The sequence below is a fragment of the Ovis canadensis genome, chromosome 22, assembly GCF_042477335.2.
Source record: "Ovis canadensis isolate MfBH-ARS-UI-01 breed Bighorn chromosome 22, ARS-UI_OviCan_v2, whole genome shotgun sequence".
Classification (NCBI taxonomy): domain Eukaryota; kingdom Metazoa; phylum Chordata; class Mammalia; order Artiodactyla; family Bovidae; genus Ovis; species Ovis canadensis.
Window position 1 is genome coordinate 28,423,924 of NC_091266.1, and position 17,163 is coordinate 28,441,086.

The following is a 17,163-nucleotide window of genomic DNA, read 5'->3' on the forward strand; positions in this document are numbered from 1 at the left end:
ACTCAGTAGCCACATGCGGCCAATGGCTACATACAGAACAGTACAGACAGAGAACATTTCCACCACAGCAGGAAGTTCTATTGGACTGTGCTAGAAAATCTAGACATTTAAGAAGCAATACCAGACAAAACCATTTAAATGAGTTCAGCTCAATAAAGAAGATGTGAAGGTTCTTTTCAGTTCAGTTCAGTTCAGTCGCTCAGTCGTGTCTGATTCTTTGCGACCCCATGAACTGCAGCACGCCAGGCCTCCGGGTCCATCACCAACTCCCAGAGCTTGCTCAAACTTGTGTCCATGAAGTAGGTGATGCCATCCAACCATCTCATCCTCTGCTGTCCCCTTCTCCTCCCACTTTCAGTCTTTCCCAGCATCAGGGTCTTTTCTAATGAGTCATCTTTTCACATCAGGTGGCCAAAGTATTGCAGCTTCAGCTTCAGCATCAGTCTTTCTAAAGAATATTCAGGACTGATTTCCTTTGGGATTGGCTGGTTTGATCTCTCTGGAGATCAAGGGACTCTCAAGAGACTTCTCCATTACAGCTCAAAAGCATCAATTGTTCAGTGCTAGCCTTCTTTATGGTCCAACTCTTACATCCATACATGACTACTGGAAAAAACATAGCTTTGACTGGACAGACCTTTGTTGGCAAAGTAATGATTCTGCTTTTTAATATGCTCTCTAGGACTGTCATAGCTTTTCTTCCAAGGAGCAAGTGTCTTTTAATTTCATGGCTGCAGTCACCATCTGCAGTGATTTGGGAGTCCAAGAAAATAAAGTCTGCCACTGTTTGCATTATTTCCCCATCCATTTGCAATGAAGTGATGGGACTGGATGCCATGATTTTCGTTTTTTGAATGTTGAGCTTTAAACCAGCCTTTTCACTCTCCTCTTTCACTATCATCAAGAGGCTCTTCAGTTTCTTTTTTCTTTCTGCCATAAGGGTGGTGTCATCTGCATTATCTGAGGTTGTTGATATTTCTCCTTGCAATCTTGATTCCAGCTTGTGTTTCATCCAGCCCAGCATTTCTCATGATGTACTCGGAATATAAGTTAAATAAGCAGATGGACAATATACAGCCTTGATGTACTCCTTTCTCAATTTGGAACCATCTGTTGTTCCATGTCTGGTTCTAACTGCTGCTTCTTGACCTGCATACAGATTCCTCAGGAGGCAGGTAAGGTGGTCTGGTATTCCCATCTCTTAAAAAATTCTCCACAGTTTGTTGTGATCCACACAGTCAAAGTCTTTGATGTAGTCAATAAAGCAGATGTTTTTCTGAAATTCTCTTCCTTTTTCTATGAGCCAAGGGATGTTGGCAATTCAATCTTTGGTTCCTCTGCCTTTTCTAAATCCACCTTGAACATCTAGGAAGTTCTCAATTCACGTACTGTTGAAGCCTCACTTGGAGAATTTTGAGCATTACTTTGCTAGCATGTGAAATAAGTGCAACTGTGAAGTAGTTTGAGCATTCTTTGGCATTGCCTTCCTTTGGGATTGGAATGAAAACTGACCTTTTCCAGTCCTGTGGCCACTGCTGAGTTTTCCATATTTGCTGGCATAATGAGTGCAGCACTTTCACAGCATCATCTTTTAGGATTTGAAATAGCTCAGCTGGAATTCCATCAGCTCTGCTAGCTTTGTTCGCAGTGATGCTTCCTAAGGTCCACTTGATTTTGCACTCCAAGATGTCTGGCTATAGGTGAGGGATCACACCATCGTGGTTATCTGGGTCATCACGTTCTTGTTTTGTGTAGTTCTTCTGTGTATTCTTGCCACCTCTTCTTAATATCTTCTGCTTCTGTTAGGTCCATACTGTTTCTGTCCTTTATTGTGCCCATCTTTGTATGAAATATTCCCTTTGTATCTCTAATTTTCTTGAAGAGGTCTCTGGTCTTTTCCATTCTATTGTTTTCTCTATTTCTTTGCACTGTTCACTTAGGAATGCTTTCTTGTCTCTCCCTATTTATCTTTGGAACTCTGTGTTCCAATAGGTACATCTTTCCTTTTCTCATTTGCTTTTCACTTCTCTTCTTTTTTCAGCTATTTGTTAGGCCTCCTCAGACAACCATTTTGCCTTTTTGCATTTCTTTTTTTTTCGGAATGATTATATTTGATTATAGCCTCCTGTACAGTGTCATGAACCTCTGTTGATAATTCTTCAGGAACTCTATTAGATCTAATCCCTTGAATCTATTTGTCACTTCCACTGTATAATTGTAGGGGATTTGATTTAGATCATACTTCAGTGGACTAGTGGTTTCCCCTAGTTTCTTCAATTTAAGTCTGAATTTGGCAATAAGAAGTTCATGATCTGAGCGACAGTCAGCTCCTGGTCTTGTTTTTGCTGGCTCTATAGAGATTCTCCATCTTTAACTGCAAAGAATATAATCAATCTGACTTCAGTATTGAGCATCTGATGACGTTCGTGTGTAGTCTCTTGTGTTGTTGGAAGACGGTGTTTGCTATGAACAGTGCGTTCTCTTAGCAAAACTGTTAGCCTTTGCCCTGCTTCATTTTGTACTTCAAGGCCAAACCTCCCTGTTACTCCAGGTATCTCTTGACCTCCTACTTTTGCATTCCAGTCCCCATGATGAAAACGACATCTTTTTTTGGTGTTAGTTCCAGAAGGTCTTTTAGGTCTTCCTAGAACCATTCAACTTCAGCTTCTTCGGCATTAGTAGTTTGGGCATAGACTTGGATTACCTTGATACTGAATGGTTTGCCTTCGAAATGAACAGAGATCATTCTCTCCTTTTTGACCAAGCACTGCATTTCAGGCCCTTTTGTTTACTACGAGGGCTACTCTATTTCTTTTAAGGGATTCTTGCCCACAGAACTAGCTGTAATGGTCATCTGAATTAAATTCACCAAAAGGGAAAGGGGATGGGAAGGATAAATTAGGAATTCGTGATTAACGGATACAAACTACTATGTATAAAATATATAGTCAAGTGCTACTGTATAGTACAAAGAACTATATTCACTATTTGTAATAACTTAAAATAGAAAATAATCTGAAAACATCATTTTGCTGTACACCTGAAATATTGTAAATCAACTATCAGCTCAGTACAGTCGCTCAGTCATGTCCGACTCTTGGTGACACCATGAATTGCAGCACACCAGGCCACTCTGTCCATCACAAACTCCCGGAGTTCACCCAAACTCATGTGCATCGAGTTGGTGATGCCATCCAGCCATCGCATCCTCTGTCATCCCCTTCACCTCCTGCCCCTAATCCCTCCCAGCATCAGAGTCTTTTCCAATGAGTCAACTCTTCACATGAGATGGCCAAAGTATTGGAGTTTCAGCTTTAGCATCAGTCCTTCCAATGAACACCCAGGACTGGTCTCCTTTAGGATGGACTAGTTGGATTTCCTTGCAGTCCAAGGGACTCTCAAGAGTCTTCTCCAACACCACAGTTCAAAAGCATCAGTTCTTCAGTGCTCAGCTTTCTTCATAGTCCAACTCTCACATCCATACATGACCACTGGAAAAACAACAGCCTTGACTATATGGATCTTTGTTGGCAAAGTAATGTCTCTGCTTTTCAATATGCTATCTAGCTTGGTCATAACTTTCCTCCCAAGGAGTAAGAGTCTTAATTTCATGGCTGCAATCACCATCTGCAGTCATTTTGGAGCCCCCAAAAATAAAGTCTGATGCTGTTTCTCCATATATTTGCCATGAAGTAATGGGACCGGATGCCATGATCTTAGTTTTTCGAATGTTGAGCTTTAAGCCAACTTTTTCACTCTCCACTTTCACTTTCATCAAGAGGCTTTTTAGTTCCTCTTCACTTTCTGCCATAAGGGTAGTGTCATCTGCATATCTGAGGTTATTGATATTTCTCCCAGCAATCTTGATTCCAGCTTGTGCTTCCTCCAGCCCAGCGTTTCTCATGATGTACTCTGCATAGAAGTTAAATAAGCAGGGAGACAATATACAGCCTTGACGTACTCCTTTTCCCATTTGGAACCAGTCTGTTGTTCCATGTCCAGTTCTAACTGTTGCTTCATGACCCACATATAGGTTTCTCAAGAGGCAGGTCAGGTGGTCTGGTATTCCCATCTCTTTCAGAATTTTCCACAGTTTATTGTGATTCAGACAGTCAAAGGCTTTGGCATAGTCAATAAAGCAGAAATAGATGTTTTTCTGGAACTCTCTTGCTTTTTCAATGATCCAGCAGATGTTGGCAATTTGATCTCTGGTTTTTCTGCCTTTTCTAAAACCAGCTTGAACATCTGGAAGTTCACAGTTCACGTACTGCTAAAGCCTGGCTTGGAGAATTTTGAGCATTACTTTACTAGTGTGTGAGATGAGTGCAACTGTGCAGTAGTTTGAGCATTCTTTGGCATTGCCTTTCTTTGGGATTGGAATGAAAACTGACCTTTTCCAGTCCTGTGGCCACTGCTGAGTTTTCCAAATTTGTTGGCATATTGAGTGCAGCACTTTCACCATCATCTTTCAGGATTTGAAATACCTCAACTGGAATGCCATCACCTCCACTAGCTTTGTTCGTAGTGATGCTTTCTAAGGCCCCCTTGACTTCACATTCCAGGATGCCTGGCTCTAGGTGAGTGATCACACCATTGTGATTATCTGGGTCGTGTAGCTCTTTTTTGTGTAGTTCTGTGTATTCTTGCCACCTCTTCTTAATATCGTCTCCTTCTGTTAGGTCCATACAATTTCTGTCCTTTATCGAGCCCATCTTTGCATGAAATGTTCCCTTGGATTCTCTAATTTTCTTGAAGAGATCTCTAGTCTTTCCCATTCTGTTGTTTTCCTCTATTTCTTTGCATTGATCACTAAGGAAGGCTTTCTTATGTCTCCTTGCTATCCTTTGGAACTCTGCATTCAAATGGGAATATCTGTCCTTTTCTGCTTTGCTTTTCACCTCTCTTCTTTTCACAGCTATCTGTAAGGCCTCCCTAGACAGCCATTTGGCTTTGTTGCATTTCTTTTCCATGGGGATGGGCTTGATCCCTGTCTCCTGTACAATGTCATGAACCTCTGTCCATAGTTCATCAGACACTCTGTCTATCAGAGCTAGTCCCTTAAATCTATTTCTCACTTCCACTGTATAATCATAAGGGATTTGATTGAGGTGATACCTGAATGGTCTAGTGGTTTTCCCTACTTTCTTCAATTTAAGTCTGAATTTGGCAATAAGGAGTTCATGATCTGAGCCACAGTCAGCTCCTGGTTTTGTTTTTGCTGACTGTATGGAGCTTCTCTGTCTTTGGCTCCAAAAAATATAATCAATCTGATTTTGTTGTTGACCATCTGGTGATGTCCATATGTAGAGTCTTCTCTTGTGTTGTTGGTAGAGGGTGTTTGCTATGACCAGTACATTCTCTTGGCAAAACTCTATTAGCCTTTGCCCTGCTTCATTCCATACTCCAAGGCCAAATTTGCCTGTTACTCCAGGTGTTTCTTGACTTCCTACTTTTGCATTCCAGTCCCCTATTATGAAAAGGACATCTTTTTTGGGTGTTAGTTCTAAAAGGTCTTGTAGGTCTTCATAGAACTATTCAACTTTGGCTTCTTCAGTGTTACTGGTTGGGGCATATGCTTGGATCACTGTGATATTGAATGGTTTGCCTTGGAAACGAACAGAGATCATTCTGTCGTTTTTGAGATTGCATCCAAGTACTGCATTTCGGACTCTTTTGTTGACCATGATGGCTACTCCATTTCTTCTGAGGGATTCCTGCCCGCAGTAGTAGATACAATGGTCATCTGAGTTAAATTCACCCATTCCAGTCCATTTTAGTTCGTTGATTCCTAGAATGTAGACATTCACTCTTGCCATCTCTTGTTTGACCACTTCCAATTTGCCTTGATTCATGGACCTAACCTTCCAGGTTCCTATGCAATATTGCTCTTTACAGCATCGGACCTTGCTTCTATCACCAGTCACATGCACAACTGGGTATTGTTTTTGCTTTGGTTCCATCCCTTCATTCTTTCTGGAGTTATTTCTCCACTGATCTCCAGTAGCATATTGGGCACCTACTGACCTGGGGAGTTCCCCTTTCAGTATCCTATCATTCTTCCTTTTCATACTGTTCATGGGGTTCTCAAGGCAAGAATACTGAAGTGGCTTGCCATTCCCTTCTCCAGTAGACCACATTCTGTCAGACCTCTCCACCATGACCCGCCCTTGCGTGGCCCCACATGGCATGGCTTAGTTTCATTGAATTAGACAAGGCTGTGGTCTGTGTGATCAGACTGGCTAGTTTTCTGTGAGTATGGTTTCAGTGTGTCTGCCCTCTGATGCCCTCTCGCAACACTTACCGTCTTACTTGGGTTTCTTTTACCTTGGACGTGGGGTCCAAATCAACTCTACCTCAATTTAAAAAAGAAAAAGAAAAAATGAGTGTGTCTCTTCACTTGAAGCATTTTTGTTATTCCCCTTTGGAAACTGTTTTTATAACACCTTACAAGCCACATTAAGAAAAGCATCTTATTTCCCTTTATTCTGAGCTTATTGAATGCCTCAACAGCACATGCCACTTAGTGTGCTACATGTGGAGACTCAGGTTGCAATTAAACATGACCCTTCTCCTCTCTGGACTGGAACAACAGACTGGTTCCAAATAGAAAAAGGAGTACATCAAGGCCATATATTATCACTGTGCTTATTTAACTTATTTGCAGAGTACAGCATGAGAAACACTGGGCTGGATGAAGCACAAGCCGGAATCAAGATTGCTGGGAGAAATATCAATAACCTCAGACATGCAGATGACACCACCCTTATGGCAGAAAGTGAAGAAGAACTAAAGAGCCTCTTGATGAAAGTGAAAGAGGAGAGTGAAAAAGCTGGCTTAAAGCTCAACATTCAGAAAACGAAGATCATGGCATCCGCTCCCTTCACTTCATGGCAAATAGATGGAGAAACAGTGAGAACAGTGGCAGACTTTATTTTGGGGGGCTCCAAAATTACTGCAGATGGTGATTGCAGCCATGAAATTAAAAGACGCTTACTCCTTTGAAGGAAAGTTATGACCGACCTAGACAGCATATTAAAAAGCAGAGACATTACTTTGTCAACAAAGGTCCATCTAGTCAAGGTTGTGGTTTTTCCAGTGGTTATGTATGGATGTGAGAGTTGGACTATAAAGAAAGCTGAGTGCCGAAGAATTGATGCTTTTGAACTGTGGTGTTGGAGAAGACTCTTGAGAGTCCCTTGGGCTGCAAAGAGATCAAACCAGTCAATCCTAAAGGTAATCAACCCTGAATATTCATTGAAAGGACTGATGTTGAAGCTGAAACATCATTTGTTGTTGAAGCTGAAACATATTTTGGCCACCTGATGCAAAGAACTGACTCACTGGAAAAAACCCTGATTCTAGGAAAGACTGAATGCAGGAGGAGGGGGCGATAGACAATGAGATGGTTGGATTGCATCACTGAATCAATGGACATGAGTTTGAGCAAGCTCCGGGAGTGAGTGATGAACAGGGAACCCTGGCGTGCTGCAGTCCATGGGGTCGCAAAGAGTCGGACACGACTGTGTGACTGAACTGGACCAAACTTTCAGAACTTACTTTGCTACTGTTCACTTGATTAGTACCAGTGTATACAGTCACAGTAGAATGTTACCTATAATTTAGACCTTTTAATTACCTTGTAGTTTTGTCTTTGCTTTCACGGAAATAACCCGTTCTCTAAGTTCCCCACCCCACCCCCAAACTCTTATACCCCACAGGTATGATGAATCAGCTCACGTTTTCCATCTGGACTTAGGAAGGTGAAATGTTTCTCCTGCTTCACTCCCAAGTTTTCCTGGGCTAACGAGTTTGAACTTGGATGCCACCACTGTTGCACTTTTTGTTAACATTTGGCAGAGTTGAAAAGCATCTTTTCCACACTTCTGTACAGAGTAACTGGAACGCTGTGTCCTGTACCACAAATTCTCAGCCCTACCCGGGCCTTCAGAAGTGTCTTGGTGGCGGTTAGGGCTCTGTTCCCCCAGCCCACTGGAGTCATCACTCTGCAGCATTCCAGAAGCCCCTCTCCCACTCTCCATTCTGGAGCACATGTAGATGATGAAAGGATGGGGTGGTGTATTGAGAGCAATGTATTTAACAGGAAGTAAAAGAGAACATCAATGAATTATCTCTTTTTTTGCAGGGGCTGGGGGGACTGGGAGAATGTAACTTCCAGGTGAATTAATCAGCATACTTGTTTAGAAGTGGATAATCTATTCTGGCACAGTAGCAGAAATTAAAATTTCTGATTTGCCTTGTTTTGCCAATATTGAAGCATTTGTTCTATTGAATGTGAGTACATGTACAGACAAACTTCTATTTAGTCTCACACATGAAAAGAGAAAGCATAAGGCCTGTAATTCAACTGGTTTCTCTTCCAAGCATTTTAATCACAAATTACTAAATCTAGTTTTAAAGGATAGCAAAAGATACAGTTGTTCATTCTATCCAAGAGGGATTGTTTCCAGGTCCCCATGGATACCAAAGTCCAAGGATCCTCAAGTCCCTTGTAAAATGGCATAGTATTTGCATTTAACCTACACATATGGTCCTATGTACTTTAAATTGTCTCTAGATTACTTATAATACCTAATACAATGTAAATGCTATATAAACATTTGGTGGCAAATTCAAGTTTTGCTTTATGGAACTTCCTAAAAAAATTTCTTTTGAGTATTTTTGATACACAGAGGCTGAGCTTGTGGATATGGAGGGAAGATTTTGCTATTTTCCCCTAGTATTTTTTCTATTAGCAGCCATGAAATTAAAAGACACTTGCTCCTTGGAAGGAAACCTATGACAAACCTAGACAGTGTATTTAAAAGCAGAAACATCACTTTGCCAACTAAGGCCCATATAGTTAAAGCTATGGTTTTTCCAGTAGTCGTGTATAGATGTGAGAGTTGGATCATAAAGAAAGCTGAGTGCCCAAGAAGAACTGATGCTTTTGAATTGTGCTGGAGAAGACTCTTGAGAGTCCCTTGGACTGCAAGGAGATCAAACCAGTCGTGTCCTAAAGGAAATCAATCCCGAATATTCACTGGAAGGACTGATGCTGAAGCTGAAACTCCAATACTTTGGCCACCAGATGCGAAGAGCAGACTCACTGGCTAACCATCAAAAGATCCTGATGCTGGGAAAGATTGAGGGCAGAAGGGGACAACAGAGAATGAAATGTTAGGTAGCATCACTGACTCAATGTACATGAATTAGAGCAAACTCTGGGAGATAGTGAAGGACAAGGAGTCTGGCCTGCCTCAGTCCATGAGGTTGCAAAGAGTCAGACTTAGCAACTGAACAACAATAATTTGTTCTATCAATATAGCTTGGCAGCATAGACTATCTTGAACTGCAGTTAAAGCCTTCCATTTATAATATTTCAGTTGCTGCTGTATCAAAAGATCAGAACAATGACCCGCTAAAAGTAGGAAATAATTATATATTCCTCCTATAGGGTGAATATTTCATAGGTGTGAGAAGAAATGAAAATCCTAAAAAAAGAATTCAAGAAAAATAGGAGAATGTGGCAAAGTAATGTGTGTCCCAGTCATTTTCTAATTAGCACTGAAATACTTTTTGCCAACTATAGGGCACTCCAAAGCTTTTTGCTAATTAACATTTCAATAGGTGATGACAGCAACTATATTAAAACTAGAAAGCCCTTCTATAAACGAAAGTTGGAATTTATAATATAGAAGGCAATCCTGAATACTAATTATTATAGTCATTACATTATTTACTTCAGATCTGTTTGTTACAAATTCTGGGTTTGAAGGAAAAAACATGCAACCTCGTTTCATGGTGCCCTATAACTAGTACTCAGTTATGCTAATAATTCTGAATTATGTAAAATACCAGATAACCCAAACATCCTCCCAAACAAGTTTCAGAGATATTTTTAGTTATTTGGATCTGGGTACCCATGATTTGAAAATTCACTCATCCTCAAGTGAAATAACAAAGCCGCTACCGAGAGCCGTGTATATGACCGTCAAGAATCCCCTGTTTTTAATAGACGATGCAGCACATCCTTACTCTCTCCTTTCCCTTAGATCAGCAGGTGTCTCCGCAGCTCCAGTAGACTGAGAGAAGGAAAAGGAGGGGGCGGAAAGGAAAGGAAATGTCTGTGTGGCTTGGTCGTGGGGGTGGGGATGGGGGATGTTTTAATATCATGATTAAAAGCTTTCCCCCTCACTTTTAAAGTTCGCACCCATATTAACGATCTGACATTAAGGATTATGCGGCGGAGTTTGGGTCTGTCCATCTGCAACTTATAAAAGGAAACGAACAAGGAAGGGATAGGAGGCAGCAAAGAGATGCGGGGAGAGAGCGAGATGTAGGCGCGTGGGGACGGGAAGGGAGAGGCGGATTTGGCAGTCCAAGTAGGGACGGGAAGAACAGGAATGGAAAGTGTGGCCTGGCCGTCCCGCCCTGCGGTGGGGAAGGTGGAGCCCACGGCGTCTCATTTCCCCTCTCCCCACCTCAGCCTTTTCTTTTGTAGATGGGGGCTCTTGGGGCATCTACAAAGGGTCGGTCGACTATAAAAGCAAGGTTGCCTGCTGAGGACGCCCAGGCTCGAGACCTCGCTCTTGGGGCAAGCGGGCGGGCGGGCGGGGTGGCAGGGACGAGCAGCGGCCCGAAGGCGACGGTTTTGCAGGCGCTGGAGAGGAAAAATCCCCCGCGGGTCTAGGCGCCCCAAGTCAGGGCCGTCCGTGCAGAGGAGGCTGCCGCGCGCCCCGCCCCACGGCAGCCATTCGGGAACGCTCTATCCCCGCGCGACCTTTGCTGGCTTCGCCGTGTCCCCCAGAGTACCGGCTCGCTAGTCCCGACCCCCTCCTCGCCGGTTCGGGCGACGGTCGGCAAACAACATGGCGGCCCGGCTGCGGCGCCTCCTCTCCCGGCCCCCGGGGCAGCGAGGGTGGCAGCGGCCAGCGTCCGGGCCCCGCTCCCCGCGAGCCGAGCCGGGGGCGAGGAGGGGGCGACAGAGGCGAGGAGCGGGCGACAGAGGCGAGGAGCGGGCGGGAGCCGCGGGCGGGCTGGCCCCGCGAGCGGGGGCGGGGGCGGGGGCGCGGCGGGCATCCGGGCGCGCGCGCGGCGCGAGCGCGGGGCCGCGGCGCGGGCGCGGGCGCGGGCGCGGGCGGGGGCGGAGCGGCGGCGGAGGCTGGACGCGGTGGCCCAGAGCCCTCTCGCGGCCGCGGCGGCAGCAGCGCCAACCCCAGCCGCAGCCTGGCCGCCGCCGCCGCCGCCGCTGCCGCCGCCTCGCGCTCCAGCAGCCCGGCCCGACATGAGTGAAGCGGATCGGGTGCCCTCACCCGCCGCGCCGCCGGCGGTGGCGGCGACTGCGCCCGAGGAGAAGAAAGGGAAGGAACCCGAGCGTGAGAAGCTGCCGCCCATCGTGTCGGCGGGCGCCAGTGCCCCTGCGGTAGGTGCCGGGCGGGGGCCGCGGGGCGCCCCGACGGCCGGTCGCGAGGGGGGCGAGGGGCGCCCGGGGACCCGCTTCTCCTCCAGGGAGCCCCGGACCCGCCCGGGGAGAAGCGCTCAGGCTGCCCTTCCTCGGGCTGAAATCGAGGAGTTGTGTCTCGGGGACAGCCGTGGTCATTTCTCGAGCTGCACCTTCCACCCTCGGGGAATGCCGGGGTGGCCGAGTCAGCGGGCTGTTTTCGGTCATTTTCTGGTTTGGGGGCTTCCCTCTTTCTCTAAGGAAATAACCAGCTTTTTGGAGTCCATCGTCTCTTGGATGAGGATAAGGTGTCAGGCAGGCGGGAGTGGGTTTTCCGCTGAGCCGTCTGCCTGCCGTGGGAGAGCGAAGATTTCTCCCCTTTTCTTCGCTTTTTCTTTCCGTTCCTCCTTCAGATTGAACAGGCTCTGAGGCGAGTTTCCACTTAATTGTGACCTTTCGTTTGCTGTCAGGATAGTGGGAGGTAGATGTCTCGGTGATGGGTTTTCTTTTTCATATGGTACAGACATGTGACGTAAGGTGGGGAAGCTTTTTTAACCTTATATTTAAACTCAAGGGATGTAAGCTTCTCGGGGATGATTTCCCAGCTGGATTTTCTTAAGGATTATTTGGAGAGCGCTTTCAGGCTTCAAACTACAGATTGCCAGATGATGTAATGGGACAGCCCCTCTTCCCTACTTTTACTGGTGGTTATGACTGTTTACTTTGGAGCGCACACACACACAAAATTAACCTCTAATTTTTTAGATTTTTTCATTTGATCCCATATTTATATACTTCTTGAAACTTCAGTACATTTAAAGAGCATGACTTATTCAGCCTGTGTGACAAAATAGTAAAAGTTTAGAGAACATGATACATTTTCCTTATTCCTGGTTGCAATTCATTTCCTAAAACCTCCCTCTTAAATGACTAAGAACTTACTAAAATAGCTAACTCTAATTTAAAATGTTATAGAAATAACGTTTGATTCAGTAGGTTTTTTGGAAAATGTCTAAGGATTGTGATAACTGAAAATTGCTAGAACGCGCACCATACCTTAAATCACAGCGAAGTGTAGACAGACACTTAAAGAAAATTACTACAGTTGATTGGTAAATTGGAGTTGCAGGTAGAAATTACTTTGGGAAATGCTTTGAAGAAATTTGTCACTCAGCTGCTTATAGGCCCAGTTCTTGCTGTTGATTTCCTGGGCTTTTGGAGCTTATCTGGGATGTTCTTAACTGGCAAATAGTATTTCAGCAGTTTATTTCTAAGTCAGTTTAAAACAATGAATGCATGCGTGCTTATACGAACAGTTGTGTTAATCGGTTTAGGTCCTCAAGTAAGGACGCTCCCCAAAACTTACTTATTTCTGTGTAATTGAAAAATCGAAGGCTTGGAATAAAAACTTGGAGAAATTGATACAGTGTGGACATAGGTCTACAGACTGTTATCTTCAGGGGCTTTGAAATTGAGAGTTCTTTGGATTTTAGAAAGTTAATTTATATACATCATGTATACTATCCACAGTGGGGTCCTGGCCAGTTCCTCATAATTAAGCATACTAATAACTCTGCAGTGAAAAGTGTGGGTTGTTCACACTAAATGAGATAAGGTCTATCAGTAGCTTCCTATCAGTTCAGCTCAGGTTGGATTGTCAAAAAGTTCAGTTCAGGTACACGTTTAGTTACCAAATAAGCTCTTTCAGTATTAAGAGCTTAGAGGATTTCTTAAGTGTGAACAAAGGAATATGGGCTTGTACTGCTGGACAGACAGAAGAACAGAGTTCAGAAAGTTTCTTAAGGTCTTGAATAAAACCTTGGAAAAACAGGTTAAATTAGAAGAGGATAAGAATGAAGACTTGAGATTTTTGAAGGCAATTTCTGGCGCCTTACAAGCAGAGTGGGTAACATTGTTTTTTTTTTTGTGCGTTTTAATGACAGGTTTTTGTTTTTTTAATGACATTCAGAATTTCAGACTCTTTGAAATGATAGAGTTTATCATTAGCACTGAGGTTTTGAGTCACGTCAGGCGAGAAAAGGAGTTCTCAGGTTTTGCAGCGAGAGTTAGGAGAGCAAGGGGGAGGATGAGAAACTTAGCCAGTAATGAAGATACTTGGTGTGTATTTGTTAAAGAGAGATTTCTAGAGCTGGAATTCTGAGTGATAGCAGTGAAAAGCCTTAGTCAAGAAAATGTGCACTTGAGCCTCCTGAGGGCGAGAAAGCCAGGCAGCCTGGATGACGTCCAAGCTCACCAGTATAGATGGGAAAGCCTTGGTGTGGGGGACAGGGAAAGACAGCTTGTGGCCTGCTTGGTTCTTTTTCAGCCTCCATGTGGATCAAATAGAGCTTCTGGAGGTTTGCTTAGGAAGCTGAGTACTATCAATAACTTATCTTTTTGAGCTATTTTAGTGATGCTTACTTTTTGCCCCAGGTTAACAGCTCTGTCTCTGTTACTTGAGTTTATGACTCAATTACTGTAACCTTACAGTACTGACATTTTCCAGAAATCACCGTATTACATTTTTATGAGAGTTTGGAAATAATTTGGAGTGACAGCTCCCTAAAATAAGTAGAAGGCCAGGTTATGATGACCCTGATTACACTTGAAGAGTTGGGACTGTATCCCAGAAATTTTTTTTAAAAGGTGCAGGAGTGGGATTGAGGGTGCTGGAAAAACAACCCTACCGTGATTGAGCCTACAACTTCCTAAGCATGCAGGAAGTCCATTCCAGCCAGGAGGTGCCTAACATACAAACCCGACTGACCACCAGGATCCCTTGGTAGCTTGGTGAAGTCCAGGTTCCTAGATCTCACTTTTGCTCACCAGTTCTCAACTTCTGCTGCATGGGGGAATGGGAGCTTTTGAAGCCATCATTGCTCAGGCCCAGATGCAGGCCAATTAGATCAATTCTGGGAGTAGGGCTCAGGCACCTTTTTTTTTTTTTTTTTTTTTTAAATTCTCAGGGGTAGCTAAGATTGAAAATTGATGCTCTGTGTACTGAATAAAAAGTTCCTTGGACTCTGTGTTTTAACTACATTGCCCCAAGTCTGCTTAGTTTATGGAGCAGCATTTGAAATGGCATAGTCAAAGGTACAGGTTAAGTGAATGAGGCCCAACAGAAATCAGGTGTAGTGGGGAATTGAGAGGAATGGCAGTTAAGGTGGTTCCTAGTTAGAGTGGCTCAAGGGCCCAAGATAGAGCCCTCAGAAGCCTGTCAGTGTCTGGGGTTTGGCCTTGCTGCTGTGGAGAGGTGCTGCAGGCCCAGAGAGCTAGCGGCAGCAGGAAATGTGAAGGACTGATGCTGTGAGGACTTACTGAAGTTGACAGATGGGACTGGAGAAGAGTATTAGAAGTTAGTTGCTGGTGTAATATGGAAGTTAGAAAAAATTGATGAATAGGGATGGAGAAAAGGGTCAAAAGAGGAGCAGATAATAGTGATAAGTGAAGATGAGTCTGTCTACTTCATCATTTAAATCACGTGAGAAGAGAAGGGGAGATTCTTCATGGCATAGGTTTATGGAAAATGAAGTGGGTTCAAGAAAGAGCTGCTGCTGCTGCTAAGTCACTTCAGTCATATCTGACTCTCTGCGACCCCATGGACAGCGGCCCACCAGGCTCCCCCGTCCCTGGGATTCTCCAGGCAAGAACACTGGAGTGGGTTGCCATTTCCTTCTCCAATGCGTGAAAGTGAAAGTGAAGTCGCTCAGTGGTGTCTGACTCTTAGGGACCCCATGGACTGCAGCCTACCAGGCTCCTCCGCCCATGGGATTTTCCAGGCAAGAGTACTGGAGTGGGGTGCCATTGCCTTCTCTGAAAGAAAGAACTAGACTTTACTTAGGTCAGGGCAGTGAAGGGAAATGGAGGAAATCAATTTAGGATGGAAACGGAAAGTTTGCCCACAGTGAAGGTCAGATTTGTCAAGTAGGGGGAAGGTGAGAGCAAGTCTTGAGGTATGTGGAAAGGATTTGGTAGGAAGTCCAGTAATAAAAATGAGAAGTTTGTACAGGTTCTATCAGGGGTGTGTCACCCGGCTTGATGGATCCGCTGGGCCACAATGTAACTACCAGTTATTGAACCTCTATTATGTTTAGCTTTGGGCTAGATGCTACAGAAAACGCAAAGTTTAAAAAAGAAAAATAGATTCCTGCCTCAGGGTAGGCAGAGCTAACACAGGAAAACCCAACAAAGCAAAGCAATGTGTAAAAGCCATCATGTGCCATAAAAACAATTTGCGCTCTAGGAGGTCAGAGAAAGGAAATCAGTGCGTGCAGAACTGTGAAGAAAGGCCTTCAAGCAGCGGTAATTATTTAAGCTGGCTGGCCATTGAAGGGTGATAGGATTTGGATGGGCAAAAGCAAGTGGGAAAAGAACGTGAACAAGGCTTAAAGGGAAGAATTAGGGAGTAATAAAGTCAGCCCAGTGGAAGCATGCTGGCAACTTGTGGGAGGTAAATGAGATTGCATGGGGGCTGGGCCGGATCAGCAGGCAGGGACGTTGGGACTTTTTTTTTTTTTTTCTGTGCTTCACAGGAAACCATTGGAGTTTCTTAAATAAAGGAACAACAGAATGAAATTAGTGGAAGTGATTAGAGGTAGTTAGACTGGAGGAGGGAGGAGAAAGAGGGCAAAGAAGGAGCTCTGCAGTTCATACAAGAGATGATGGAGCATCCACTAGGGTCATGGCCATGTGATAAGGTGTAAGGGATGGAAGAATCCCTACAAAGTGGAATCTAGTGGAATGAAAGAGAAGACTAATAAAGGAAAAGAATTCTAAAGTTTGCAGATGAATTCTCTCAGAGGAAAAGGCATAAAAAGGCAGCCCAGCCAACAGCATTCCAAATAAACATATGTATGTGTGAACTTTGATAAAACTTGCCCATCTAGGTGTTTGGAAGAGTCTTATTTTTGGAAAATCTTGTACCTTTCTCAAGAGTTGAGATAGGGAAGAGTAGAGGTTGTTGTAGTGAAGATGTCTTAAGCAATTTAATAAACCACAGGTATATCATGTATCCATATGTGAAATACATATAAATAATACAAACGATTGCTGCTGCTGCTGCTGCTGCTAAGTCGCTTCAGTCGTGTCCGACTCTCTGCAACCCTATAGACAGCAGCCCACCAGGCTCCCCCGTCCCTGGGATTCTCCAGGCAAAAACACTGGAGTGGGTTGCCATTTCCTTCTCCAACGCATGAAAGTGAAAAGTGAAAGGGAAGACGCTCAGTCGTATCCGACTCTTAGCGACCCCATGGACTGCATGCAGCCTACCAGGCTCCTCCGTCCATGGGATTTTCCAGGCAAGAGTACTGGGGTGGGTCGCCATTGCCTTCTCCGATTGCTACTGTTTATTTAGTACCTTCTCTGTGCTAAGCATTGTCCACACGTCTCTCATCTAGTCAGTTAGTTCAACCAAAATTCATCACCAACCACCTGATCATTCTAATCATGAGGAAGATTCTGTTCGCAGTTCACACGGACAGGAATCTCAGAGTCAGGCTACATATAGTGTACCTTGCCAGAGGGTGAAATGGCTGGGAAGGGGGCAGAACTTGGTTTCAGCTGAGACTTTATGACTCAAAACAAACAAACAGAAACACCCATGCTGTTTCCCTTACTCCGTGTACTGTCTGTGGTCAGGGTCCGTGTGGTTCATAGAACCCCCACCTGTAGCAGTATTTCTTAGATTAGAAAAGAGGATGTGGTCCAGTGACAAATTTGTTCAA

At 44.3% G+C, this 17,163-nt stretch overlaps 1 protein-coding gene across 1 annotated transcript in view; it reads left to right on the forward strand.

The window, feature by feature from the left end:
- Window positions 1–11,118: 11,118 nt before the first annotated feature.
- Window positions 11,119–17,163, forward strand: part of HECTD2 (HECT domain E3 ubiquitin protein ligase 2) — a 72,629-nt gene continuing 66,584 nt past the window's right edge. Inside the window, exon 1 of the mRNA XM_069568000.1 lies at window positions 11,119–11,422. Within this exon, the coding sequence (XP_069424101.1) occupies window positions 11,285–11,422 (138 nt within the window). The 5' untranslated portion in view covers window positions 11,119–11,284. The remainder of the gene's footprint in view (window positions 11,423–17,163) is intronic.